Source organism: Trichechus manatus, unplaced genomic scaffold (genome assembly GCF_000243295.1).
Source record: "Trichechus manatus latirostris isolate Lorelei unplaced genomic scaffold, TriManLat1.0 scaffold00031, whole genome shotgun sequence".
Classification (NCBI taxonomy): Eukaryota; Metazoa; Chordata; class Mammalia; order Sirenia; family Trichechidae; genus Trichechus; species Trichechus manatus.
Window position 1 is genome coordinate 16,766,558 of NW_004443967.1, and position 13,707 is coordinate 16,780,264.

The following is a 13,707-nucleotide window of genomic DNA, read 5'->3' on the forward strand; positions in this document are numbered from 1 at the left end:
TGTTTTCCTGATTTCCTTTTCATCGTTCTCTTTTTGGTGTGTAGGAATCCAGCTGATTTTTGTATGTTTATCTTGTATCCTGCTACTCTGCTGAATCTATTAGTTCCAGTAGTTTTCTTGTGGAGTCTTTAGGTTTTCTACATATAGTATCATATCATCTGCAAACAGGGACAGTTTAAGTTCTTCATTACCAATTTGGATGCTCTTTATTTCTTTTTCTTGCCTTATTGCCCTAGCTAGAACTTTCAGCACAATATTAAATAGGAGTAGTGATAAAGGGTTTCTTTGTCTTGTTCCTGTTCTCAAGGAGAATGTTTTCAGCCTCTCTCCATTAAGAAAGATGTTGGCTGTTTGTTTTGCATAGATGCCCTTTATGACTTTCAGAAATTTCCGTTCTATACCTATTTTACTGAGAGTTTTTATCAGGAGTCGGTGTTGGATTTTGTCAAATGCCTTTTCTGCATCAATTGAGATGATCATGTGACTCTTTCCTTTTGTTTATGTGGTGGATTATGCTGATTGATTTTCTAATGTTGAACCATCCTTGCATACCTGGTATGAATCCTACTTGGTTGTGGTGTATTATTTTTTTGATATGATGCTGAATTCTATTGGCTAGATTTTGTAGAGAATTTTTGCATCTATATTCACGAGAGATATTCGTCTGTAATTTTCTGTTTTTGTGGTGTCTTTGCCTGGTTTTGGCATCAGGGTTATGCTGGCTTCATAGAATGAATTTGGAAGTGTTGCTCCCTTTTCTTTGTTCTGAAATAGTTTCATAGTACTGGGATAAGCACTTCTCTGAATGTTTGGTAAAATTCTCCAGTCAAGCCATCTGGGCCAGGGCTGTTTTTATTGTTGAGAGTTTTTTTTATTACCTTTTCAATCTCTTCTCTTGTTATGGGTCTGTTCAGATTTTCAATATCACTTTGTGATAGTTTGGGTAGGTGGTGTGTTCATAGAAAAATATCCATTTCCTCTAGGTTTTCAAATCTGGAAGAGTTTTCATAATTTTCTCTTATGATCCTTTTTATTTCCGTTTGGTCTATTGTAATGTCCCCCATTTCATTTCTTATTTGGGTTATTCGCCTCCTTTCCTGCTTTTCTTTGGTCAGTCTGGCAGTGGTTTGTCGATTTTGTTGAGTCTTTCAAAGAACCAACTTTTGGCTTTGTTGATTCTTTCTATTTTTTTTCTATACTCTATTTCATTTATTTCTGCTCTGATGTTTATTATTTCCTTTCTTCTTGTGGCTGTGGACTTTTTTTTATTTTTTTGCTGTTCTCTTTCTATTTGTTTGAGTTCTGTAGTTAATGTTTTGATTTTGTGCCTTTCTTCTTTTTTTTGTGATGTCTTTACCTGGTTTTGGTATCAGGGTTATGCTGGCTTCATAGAATGAGTTTGGGAGTATTCCATCCTTTTCTATGCTCTGGAATACCTTTAGTCATAGCAGTGTTAACTCTTCTCTGAAAGTTTGGTAGAATTCTCTAGTGAGACCATTAGGGCCAGGGCTTTTTATTGTTGGGAGTTTTTTTTAGGTTAGCTTTTCAATCTCTTCTTTTGTTATGGGTTTATTTAGTGGTTCAATGTCTGTTTGTGTTAGTTTAGGTAGGTAGTGAGTTACTAGAAATTTGTCCATTCCTTCTAGGTTTTCAAATTTGTTAGAGTACAATTTTTCATAGTTTTCTGTTCTGAGTCTTTTAATTTCAGTTGGGTCTGTTGTGATATCATCCATCTCATTTCTTATATGGGTTATTTGCTTCCTCTCCTGTTTTTCTTTTTGCAGTTTGGCCAGTGGCTTATCGATTTTGTTGATCTTTTCAAGGAACCAGCTTTTGGTCTTGTTAACTCTTTCAATTGTTTTTTTATTCTCTGTTTCATTTAATTCTGCTCTAATTCTTATTATTTCATTTCTTCTGGCACTCAAGGGCTTGTTTTGCTGCTGTCTTTGTACTTGTTTGAGTTGTAGGGTTAATGTTTTGATTTTGGCCTATTCTTCTTTTTTGGATGTGTGCATTTATAAATTGACCTCTGAGCACTGCTTTTGCTGTGTCCCAAAAGTTGTGATAGGATGTGTTTTCATCTCATTCGATTCTGTGAATTTCTTTATTCCATCCTTAATTTCTTCTATAACCCATTACTTTTTGAGCAAGATGTTGTTCAGTTTCCGTGTGTTTGATTTTTTTTCCTTGCTTTTTCTGTTGTTGATTTCTGCTTTTATGGCTTTATGGTCAGAAAAGATGCTTTGTAATATTTCCATGCTTTGTACTTTGTTAAGGCTTGCTTTATGGCCTAATATGTGGTCTATTCTGGAGACTGTTCCATGTGCGTTGGAAAAGAAGGTATATTTGGCTGCTGTTGGGTGGAGTGTTCTGTATATGTCTATGAGATCAAGTTGTTTGATTGTGACATTTAGATCATCCGTGTCTTTATTGAGCTTCTTTCTGGATGTTCTGTCCTTCACCAACAGTGATGTGTTGAAGTCTGCTACTATTATCGTAGAGCTATCTACCTCTGGTTTCAATGGTGTTAGAGTTTGTTTTGTGTATTTTGTAGCCCTGTCATTGGGTGCATAAATATTTATTTTGGTTATTTATCCTCCTGGTGTGTTGACCCTTTAAATCATTAAATAGCATCCTTCCTTATCCTTTGTGGTTTGAGTTTTACTTTAAAGTCTGTTTGGTCAGAAATCATTATTGCCACTTCTGCTTTTTTTTGAGTGTTGTTTGCTTGATATATTTTTTCCATCTTCTGAGTTTTAGTTTGTTTATGTCTTTAAGTTTAAGGTGTGTCTCTTGTAGTCAACATATAGACTAATCGTGTTTTTTAATTCATTCTGCCACTCTCTGTGTCTTTATTGGTACATTTAGTCCATTTACATTCAGCGTAATTATTGATAGGTATGTGTTTAGCACTGTCATTTTGATGACTTTTTTGTGTGTTTTTGACAATTTCTGTTCCACTTAATTTTCTGTGCTGTGTCATTTTTCTTTATGCATTTTCTTTTAATCTTTTTCGTTGTTGTTGATTTTGTATTTGCTGAGTCTTTATGTTTTTCTTGTTTTTTATTTTGATGTTTAGGATTTTTAGTTTCCTTTGTGGTTACCTTAATATTTATGCCTATTTTTCTAGGTTTAAACCACTCTTTATTTCTTTACATCATCTTGTCTTCCTGTCCATATGAAGGATCTATGACTACATTTTTTAGTCCCCCTTTTTGTTTTAATGTTGTCATTTTTTACCTATTTATATCTCTGTTTCCCTATTTTCAGCATTTTAGCTTTGATTTATTTTTGTGACTTCCCTATCTGGGTTGATATCTGGTTGCTCTGTCCTGTGTTCTAGTCTTGGGTTGTTTTAACTGATGTTACTGATTTTCTAACCGGAGGACTCCCTTTAGTGTTTCTTGTAATTTTGGTTTGGTTTTTGCAAATTCCCTAAACTTATGTTTATCTAGAAATGACCAAATGTCGCCATCATATTTGAGAGACAGTTTTCCTCGATATATGATTCTTGGCTGACAATTTTTTTCCCTCAAGGCTTTATATATGTTATCCCATTGCCTTCTTGCCTGCATGGTTTCTGCTGAGTAGTCCAAGCTTAGTCTTGTTGACTCTCCTTTTTAGATTACTTTTCTTTTATCCCTAGCCACTTTTAAAAATTTCTCTTTAGTTTTGGCAAGTTTGATTATAATATATCTTGTTGACTTTCTTTTGGGATTTACCTTATGTGGGTTTCAATAAGCATCTTGGATAGATATCTTGTCATCTTTCACAATATCAGGGAAGTTTTCTGCCAACAAATCTTCAACATTTCTCTCTCTATTTTCTGTTATTCCCCCCTGTTCTGGTACCCCACCCAACTTTACCATTTGCTCATTGAGAGTAAGAGCTCTATGCCTCAGTTTCACTGCCTATAAATGGAGACAAGATCGGATCTATTGTGTGGTTGAAGGAAGCCATGCTTGCATAGCCCTCAGTACAGTGCACATCCAAGTTGATTAACATGCGATATTATGACCCTTACCCAAAAGATGTTATCTTGCAAGGAGCAAACAAGATACAGGGGCAACTTCTCTTCAGCTCAGTGGGATGCCAAATATTTATGTATTTCAAGAGTTCATATTCATAAATAGACATTTTGAAAATCTTCCTCTAAAGGAAAACAAGCGTTATTTAGCTGTTTCCCTGAACATCAACTTTGAAGCTGAATCTCAGCAATTATCATCATTCACAAATAATTTATATTTCTGGGCAAATGGAAGCTACCTTATTATCATTATTGTATTTATTCAATTTACGTAATGCATCCTTTGAGGACTCATTTGGAAGCATATATGTGTATACTGTAGACATAAAAGAGATTGAAAAAAGATAGCTGACTCTAACATTTTGCTGTAGAACGAACATTCCAAATTATATGAAAGACATTTAAGCATTCAAATATATTGCTTGTAAAAGTCAAGTTAGTAGTAGAATGTAATTTGGGAACTCATTTAATGGGGTAACTTAGGGGAAGTCTTAAAATGTGCCTCATCCTGTAATTTTACCCGACTCATACTGGTTTAATGAGAGAAAATATATGTCCTATGTTCCTTAAAATGTCATTAATTTAGGGGAAAATATTTAAAAGTAAGGAAGGCTTTAAAACATGGTCAGCCAGAGCCCGTAAGGTGAGGAATTCCAATTAATGGCAATAGGACTGCTCCGTCTCCTACCCGCTCACCAACCCCGTTCAGTGCACACACACAAGCACGCATCTGCACACACACAGACCAGTACGTGCACCTGTAAACCAAAACCGAACCCACTGCCATCAGGTAGACTCTGCTCATGGCAATGCCATGTGTTACAGAGCAGAGCTGCTTCCCAGGGTTTTCTTGGCTGTAATCTTTACAGAAGCAGATTGCCAGGCTTTTCTGCCATGGTGCCGCTGGGTGGGTTTGAACCTCCCACCTTTAGGTTAGTAGTCGAGCACAAACCCTGTAACCACCCAGGGACCACACGTGCACACCCACGTCTACACGGGTACTGGCCACCCCATCTGCTGCTGACAGCTCTTGGCTGTTTGCTTTCTCCGCGTCTCGATTTTGTTTTCTGGTTTCTGGTTTCCTCCTCTTCCTTTCCCTTCCCTCGCAGCCCTGTCTGCTATGAGAAATTCCCATTTCTCCCACTTTACATTCTGACGAGCCCGCTTTCCCCCCTCCTTCTTCCGGCGAGGAGAGCTGGACCATAACTCTTTGTGGAGTCAGGGGTGATTGCCTCTAAATTGGCCAAAGGGGGGAAACAGCAGATTTTGCCGTGGAGAGGCGGCACGCGCTTTCTGCCTGGTGATTGGGCAGCGGGATTCCAGGAGAGCATAGCACATATGGGAGGGTGGTTTCAGTCCTGTCTTTAATTTCTGTGCATTAGGTAAAGCTTATTTTTCCAGTCTGGAGGACCATGTGTCTGGAAGCAGTGAATGCAGTTAGGCAGAAGGAGAGAGCAAATAACAAAACCAGAGGTTAGAAGGGACCAGTAATGTCTGCCGGTCGACCAGCAAGGCAGAGCAGAGCTGGGGCTTCACACACAGGCCCTGTTTCTTCTCCTTGGGAGACTTTTTTTTCCCCCTTAAATTAAAATGAAATTCACATAACATAAAATTATCCATTGTAAAGTGAACAGTTCAGTGGGATTTAGTACATTCACCAAGGTGTGAAACTACCCTCTTCCTGGGCAGTTTTCGATCCTAACCTCTTGGTTCCTCTCAGTAAGGACTGTTCTGTCCCATCTAATGCCAGGTTTTAATTTGTTTACAGGGCAACTTCGTTGCTTGTATGACAGCGATTCTACGGCAAATGGAAGATTATCATTACGCCCATTTGATCAAGACTTTTGGGAAAATGAGGACAGACGTCGTGGTGAGTGTCGACCTTGACCTTTGTCGTGTAGCAGTGTTCCGGGGTCAGCATTGCAGGCGGTGCAGTCAACCGCACCATCGACGTAAAGATTTCCATTTTAAGTAGGATTTTTGCATGGGAACTTGCCTCCGATTAATTCCAGAAGGCCCCTGGGGAGCCTGGCTGAAGCCTGTTTGCTCATAAGAGAGGGTGCTCACCTGCACACCTGCTTCTTGCCTTGAATCGGGGAAGGACTCAGGGTCTAACCCCAGAGAAAATCGCTTTTCCTTTCTGCCCACCGTTGCTCCACTTGTGATTTGGGGGTCACTGAAAATTTGAAGGGGTTACCCCTGGACAGAGTACCATTAACTTCTTTCTGTCTATGTATTGGTCCACTTTTCAATCGCAGAAGCCAGGGAGCCTTTTGAGCCTTTTCAGCCTTAAATTGTACAATGTACTCCATTATTAATTACCTCTAATCATGAAAGCTCATCAGCATCTCTCCACATCATTTTCTGGTCATCTGCAATAAAACTCTGATACGACTTAATTAGCAAAAGTGTAATAGAGAGGAATTTATCGCCTGGGCTCTACCTCCCTAATGACCTGAAATTGCGGTGCCATATGGCAGATAACCTCTGCAAAGCTGCAGCCACCCTTGTTGGCCAACTTCCAGTTAGATGTTGACCTCAACTCTGGTGTCTGATGTGACAGATTCCATGTCTAAGGACTCATGGATCTCCTGTAGAATACAGGGAGATCATCTAATGTTTTCAACGCGAGGTTTGTTGCCCTGGACATCTTTCTAGTTAAGGGATGGAAGAAGAGAATACTTTTTACCATTTAAAAAAAAAATTATTTTAAATACAAAATGTTCTTATTATTTATTGACACTGTATACACACACACACACACATACACACGCACGCACACACACATATATGGAGACCTGATGGTGCAGTAGTTAAGAGTTTGGCTGCTAACCAAAAGGTCAGCAGTTCGAATCCACCAGCTGCTGCTTGGAAACCCTATGGGGCAGTTCTACTCTGTCCTGTTGGGCTGCTACGAGTCAGAAATGAGTTGATGGCAGTGGGTGTGATTTGATTTTATATATACATATATGTAAATATATACACACACGCACACACATACACATATGTGTGTATATATACTTAATTTTTTAAAATTTCTAAGAAGAACAAAAATGCAGGTACACATTGAAACCATAGCAATCTTCTACAAAGAAAACTAATGGAGCAAGAACGTGTATGCATTTGTTTGGGCTTTCTTCAAATATTAAAGAGCAATTTAAAGCGGGGAGATTTTCAGGTATTTCCAATATTTAATACATATCACGTTTATATCCTATGACTCTTTAGCGACCATGGCATAACGAAATTGAATTTTATATTTGTACCATTTAATGCCACATTTGAATCTTCAATAAATATATCTCTAAGCCCTGTGTTGGTGAGCAAAAGGAATAGTTAATGTATGAACGTACGTGAACAATTTCATAGATAAAATTCCAGACTGAATAATAAAGTTTTTAGACCAATAAGTATCCTGAAAAGTTATGTTTGCAATCAATAATTTGCCCTTTATCAGAAGAGTCATATGATCAAAATCCACCTGTTCAAACTGTTAAAAACATTTCATCCAAACTGTTAAGGGATGCTGTTGATTGGGAAACGTCAATGTATTATGAAAAGTGTTTACAAAATGGTGTTTAAAAAAAAGTACTGTAATTTGCTGAATTCCAAGTGTGTGTCCTCTCCTTCCCCAGAAGAGTGGATCAGATATTCACTGCATGTTGCTGCCCTGATTTCCCAAGGGATTTATTTTCCTTAGACACAGCACTTTCAAAAATCAATTATTTGCAGGCAATTTGATTTCCATTATAAAATGGCATTTGTGGATGGAATATCACAAATTCACACTGCAAGGAGTAGAGACCTTATTCATTGTCGTTAATCCATCACAACCTTTGTATGTGTGTTCCTACCCATTAACTCGCACAGACAGCATGTGACTATTTCTTTGCTCTGACAACCTATCACAACTAAAACAGAAGATTTGTTGTGTGTTAAATGAAGAGCCCTGGTGGTGGCCAGCTGTTAATCGAAAGGTCGGTGGTTTGAACCCACCCCTTCTGCAGGAGAAAAATGTGGCAGTCTGCTTCATAAAGATTACAGCCTTGGAAACCCTATGGGGCAGTTCTACTCTGTCCTATATGGTCACTATGAGTTGGAATTGACTTGATGGCAATGGGTTTGGTTTGGGTGTGTTAAATAATTGTAAGTTAATTACTCTTCCAACGTAAAAATAGCCTAAAGCATTTCATCAAGACTATTTCCTTCTAATAAGTACTACTTCACCTTTAGCCCTTGCTGGTTGGATGATGCATTCCCATACAAAATTACATTTGTTACCAGTACCCATGTCACATGCCACAGAGCTGTTACTTTTACAGTCTCTCAGATGGCCCCTCCTACCCCCGGGAGGTGAGCATATAGAGCACTCCGTGGGGCTGAAGGCTTGACCTAGAGAAGAAAAAGAATGGACGTGCTCAGTTCTAAACTCTCTCACCATAGAGGTGGTCTGTCTTAGGCTGCGTTCTCTAGGGAAGCAAGACCAGTGAAGCATGTATATATATATAGAGAGAGAGAGAGAGAAGGAGAGTTTATATCAAGGAAATGGCTCACAAGGTTGTAGAGACTGGAAAGTCTCAAGTCCGTGGGTCAGGCTGGAAGCTTCTCCGGACTCACGTAGCTGCAGTGGCTGACGAATCCCAAATCAGCAGGTAAGCTGCTAGCTCAAGTCCCAGATTCAGGATCCAGAGTGAGCAAAAGCCCACGAGGTTTGCCAGAAAGTCCGCCTATATTGGATGCAGGCCACACCCCTAAGGAAATTCCCTTTCAACTGATTGGCTGCTCATAGCAGATCTCATCATGGAGGTGATTACATTATATCAGATCTCATTATGGAGATGATTACATCACTACATAGCTGCCAAAACACATCATAACTGCCAAAACACATCATAACTGCCAAAACACATCATAACTGCCAAACCACTGAGAATCATGGCCCAGCCAATTCAACACACAACCTTAACCATCACACCATCCTTTTAGGATGGTGACCCTTGCAGGACCTTCAGATGCTTCTTCTCCAGTGGGATACTGATCTGCCCCACGGGCTGCTGGCTGTCCTGTGTCCAAGCCCCAGTGTCGGGAACAGAAGCAGAGACATTGCTTAGCTTCTCCATAGTAAGATAGGAGGGGGAAGGAGGGCTCTGGGCTTCCCAGGGAAGAGTGTCATCTTGCCATTTGTCCCAATTTCCCACTTACCACTTCCAGTCCAGTAGATTCTGACTCATGGTGACCCCACATGTGTCAGAAGAGAGCTGTGTTCCATAGGGCCTTTATGGCTGTGACCTTTAGGAAGCAGATTGCCAGGTCTTTCTTCTGAGGTGCCTCTGGGTGGGTTTGAATCTCCAACCTTTTGCTTAATACCAAGCGTGTTAACTGTTTGCACCACCCAGGCCTTAATGTCTGTTGAGTGACTGCGTGAATAGTGACTTACTCAAAGACAGGCTGGTCAAGGCTTTGCTTGCTGGCTACGGGTAGAGTGAATGCAGGATAAAGGACCATGGGTGGTTGTCAGAAGGGGTGCTGCCACCATCTTACCTCTAGCCCAGCCTCCTGCACTGACCCGTGTGTTCCTGTGCAGACCCCGCCTCTCCCCTTGGGCTCCCCCAGCCCTGGTCCACTTGTCGGTCACCTAGGAGAGCAGATTGAGGCAGGCATCAGAGCCTCAGCACTTTCTGGACCCTCTTCCTGGAGCTCCCTTCCCCCTCACTCAGCGTCAGTCCACCCTTTCTGTGAACCCTTTTCTGACTCCTGTCCTGGTCTGGCCAGGCGGACGCAGTATCCAGACCAGTCACCCATCAGCCTGTGCTACGCTGGTCCAGGCTGATGTCTTACACGTGGGAAGAGGAGAGTGAGGATGCTCACGGGATTCGGGAAGCAAGAATTCTTGAACCGTCTAGTCTGGGAAACCTGCTCTGGAGGCATGTGTATCTTAAGGAGCCTGGGGCGCCATGTGAAATGGCCACCAAAGGGTGATTTCAAAGCTCCTGTTGACATTGCATCCTGCGTGGAAAGAAGAGTCAAGCTCCAAACATCTGCTTCTTTGTTCCTTGTGACCATTGCCTTGTAAATGAAGTGTTGATGAAAGCTCTCCACGCTGGTCCCTCAGCCTGGAGTGCAGAATCCTGTCACATAGAATTCACTCAACGGTATTTACTGAACATGACTCCACATCCCTGCTGGGGAAGAGACCACGGTGGGCACCGCAGACACAGGCCTCATGGCATACTGTCTAATGGAGAATACCACAGTTACTCAGAAAGCCACTCCAGGTCACCAAAATTATCCATGCAGCAAAGGAATGGTACCCCTGAAAGAGGTAGGCTGAGTCGGACAGGTTGGAAGCCTCCTTTGTGTAGGAGCCAACTGTGGGATGTTGAGGTGTAGCGGGAACAGCGGTGCAGGTGAAGGTTGCAAGTGGCAGGAGCATGGTGCCCAGCAGCCGGGGGCGGGGAGAGGAGACGAGGAGCCAGCAGAGGGCAAGGCATTACACCCAGGACAGTAGAGGTCCTAATGAGAAGTTCTGTCTTCTTTGTGTTTGTTTTCAACTTTCAAAGTCATCATTTGCTGTTTTTATCCCCTAGATGTTTTAAAAAATTGTATTTTAGAGCATTTATTCTTTATTTTGGATACTTGAAGATTCACATGCAGTTGTAACAAACGATGCAGACGGGTGCCGTGATTTCTCCATTGGCGGTGGTTGTTGGTTGTCCAGCTGGCTCCGACTCACAGTGACCCCATGTACAGCAGAATGGAACATTGCCTGGTCCTGTGCTGTGTCCACCGTTGTCATATGTTGGAGTCCATTGTTGCAGCCACTCTGTATTCTGAATGCCTTCCAACCTAAGAGGCTCATCTTCCACCTCTATATCTGATGATATTCTCTTGTGATCCATAGGCTTTTCGCTGGCTAGTTTTCTGAAGTAGATCATCAGGCCTTCCTTCCTAGTCTGTCTTGATTTGGGAGCTGCACTGGAACGTGTCCACTATGGGTGACCCTGCTGATATCTGAAACACCAGTGGCATATCTTCCAGTGTCTTAGCAACGTGCAAGCCCCCACAGCATGATAAACTGACAGATGCGTGGTGGTCTCCAGTGGTTAACACCTTGCCAGACCATAGTGCATGACCAAATCTAGGATGTAGACGTTGATACAATCCACCGATCTTATGCCAATTTTCCCAGTTTTACTTGTACTTTTTTCCCTAAAAATTTCATGAAGTTTCAAACATACAGAAAAGCGGAAAGAATAGTATAGTTCCTACCCCCTGAATCCATCATTTGTGAACATCTTGCTATATTTGCTTCCTTTGTATCTCTATATGTCTTCATCTGTAAAGTCACTTCGTGAAAGACACCAGATATTTCTCCTCTCAGTGCCTCAGCACACGTCTCTTAAGAATGAAGACGTTGTCCGACCCACTTACCTCCCCTTGGAAGATAGCAACCATCCCCTAATACCATCTATATTCAAATTTCCTCAGTCGTTCCCCAAATCCTTTCATTGGGGCTACCTCCAATGACCCATTGTGTTTGGAAGGTTTCTCTTTAATCCCTTTTTTTCTAAAAGAGGACCATCACTTTGTTTTCTCTGCCCTTCTTAGCACTGTTTGAAGATGGCAAGCTAACAGCTTTGTGCAGTATTCTGGATTCCAGATTTTTTGAGCGCTGCCTTGTAATAATAGCATTTAACTTATTTCTCTACCTCCCCATGTCCTGCATATTGACGGTTTGTTCTAAATTATATTCAAGTGCAGTGTTTTGGCAAGAGTGTTTCGTACAGCGTCACATGTGGAGGCCGGAACTGTCACGCTGACCCACTGTTGGTGATGCTAAGTTTGATCATTTGGTTAAAAGGTAGTAACCTGGTAACCACCAGATCTCTCCATTGTAAAGATGTACACACACGGCCTTTGCATTTATCACCTAATCTGTGAGCAATGGTTTGGATCCACAGAAAGTTGGCAAATACCTTGTTTTCCAACAGTCTTTCATCTGATATGTTTAGCCTCAGTTAATGGTCCTTGTCTGAAACAGTTCCTTCTTTGGCAGAGCAAGGTGGTGATTTCCTAGTTCTACAAGTTAAAAAGCTTTGTCTTTAGTCTAAGAGCATTGGGAAGCCACTCAGCGTGAGAGTTGAGTGGAGGTTGGCGACAAATTGGTGTCTTGATCAGATTTGCCCGTTGAATGGGTCACCCTTGGTGGAATGAGGGACCAGGAGAGACAAGAGTGGACTCCGGGTTAGGGGTCCTTTGCGGCAGTCCAGGTGAGCGAGGTGCCCGTCTCTTCAAGTGGGTGGGGATGGCTATGGAAAGAAACCCACATGGGTCTGTGACGTGAGGGTTTTCCTCTGGAATGCCTTGATGGTTATTATCGGAGCTGCCAACTCATTATATGGCGCCCCTGTGAATCATCAAACCAACAGATAGAGCAGGAACACGTGGGTGTTGAATGATGAAATCATCAAATAGGTAGATATGTTGCTATCAGAGTTTAATAGTGGCTACCAGGGGCAAAGAGGGAGTGAGGGGCGTTATTATTTAGGAAGCACTGAATTTCAGTGCTTGTCTCCATGAAAAATGTTGGATTGGCAAATGAGGTGTTATCTATATTTTTTACAACTATTAAAATATTTTTTTTCTTCACAAAATGTAACATGAGCCCTCCAACTCTGCTGGTTGACTTAGAGCCATTGTTGCCTTGGCAAGCGAAGCCTCGTTAGCCGTGGGGACCACCGCCACGGCTAGTGAATTGTGCAGATCGACGAGGAAGGCTTGCAAAACCTCAGCTCCCGCAACATGCAGTTTTGTTTGATCAGCAAAGTGCCAGAATTCAGCAGCTAAGCCGTACTAATGAAGTGCGGGACTGTGTCTCCTAGGAAAAAAGAAGTTGGGAGAATATGCTTCTCTTCCAGAATAATAAAAACCAGGCCCAGCGTTGCAATTATTAGGCTTTGAGGAGGGATCAGTAAGAAAGCCGGCAATTTCATGCAAATAGAGCTGTGACGAAATTACGGCACTCAGTCAGCGAATCGTGCAACCTGATCATCACAACAGGAAACTCTTGACACAGTGGGGACACTAAGTAATGAAATGTGAAGTTCAGTAATTAAGCTGGACACCAGGTCATTCAGGTGTCAGAGGCACCCTGACAGCTTCCGGTCCTGAGGGCTGGTGGTAGGAGTGCGTGTTGGAGAGCTTAGAGGACAGCAAACTGTCTTTCCTCTTGACTTTGCACAGCCACCGACTTCTCCTGTCCTGGAGCCTTCTGTTGTAAAAAGGTCATTGGAGCCCCTCGCCCGCTCACTCCCTGAGTCTTCATTCATGGTAGGGGGTATACCAAACCTCCCACACAACAGACCTGACTTGCTGAAGTCAGCCTTGCCCTTAGAGTTGCGGAGAAAGTATCTTAACTTTTTACCTCCGCTTATTCTTGTTATCAATAGCCTCAACAGTGGACTCAAACCCACCAACCATCCTGAAGATGGCGCAGGACCAGGCAGCATCTCCATCCACTCTGCGTGGGGTCGCCATGAGCTGCAGCCGCCTCCACAGCAACCAGTGACATTGTTGGTGTCGAATTCATCTTGTGCCTCTGTGCACCATGAATTCTGTGGAGAACCGGGTGCTGGGAATTGCTTTCTTGGCTCCTTAAATTCTGTTCACCACCTTAGTCT

General features: G+C 42.0%; 1 protein-coding gene across 1 annotated transcript in view; it reads left to right on the forward strand.

Annotated features, from left to right (window-relative positions):
* The window catches only part of DOCK1 (dedicator of cytokinesis 1), a 569,919-nt gene that overhangs the window by 355,134 nt on the left and 201,078 nt on the right, over positions 1 to 13,707 (forward strand). Inside the window, exon 28 of the mRNA XM_023730055.1 lies at positions 5,796 to 5,897. Within this exon, the coding sequence (XP_023585823.1) occupies positions 5,796 to 5,897 (102 nt within the window). The remainder of the gene's footprint in view (positions 1 to 5,795; positions 5,898 to 13,707) is intronic.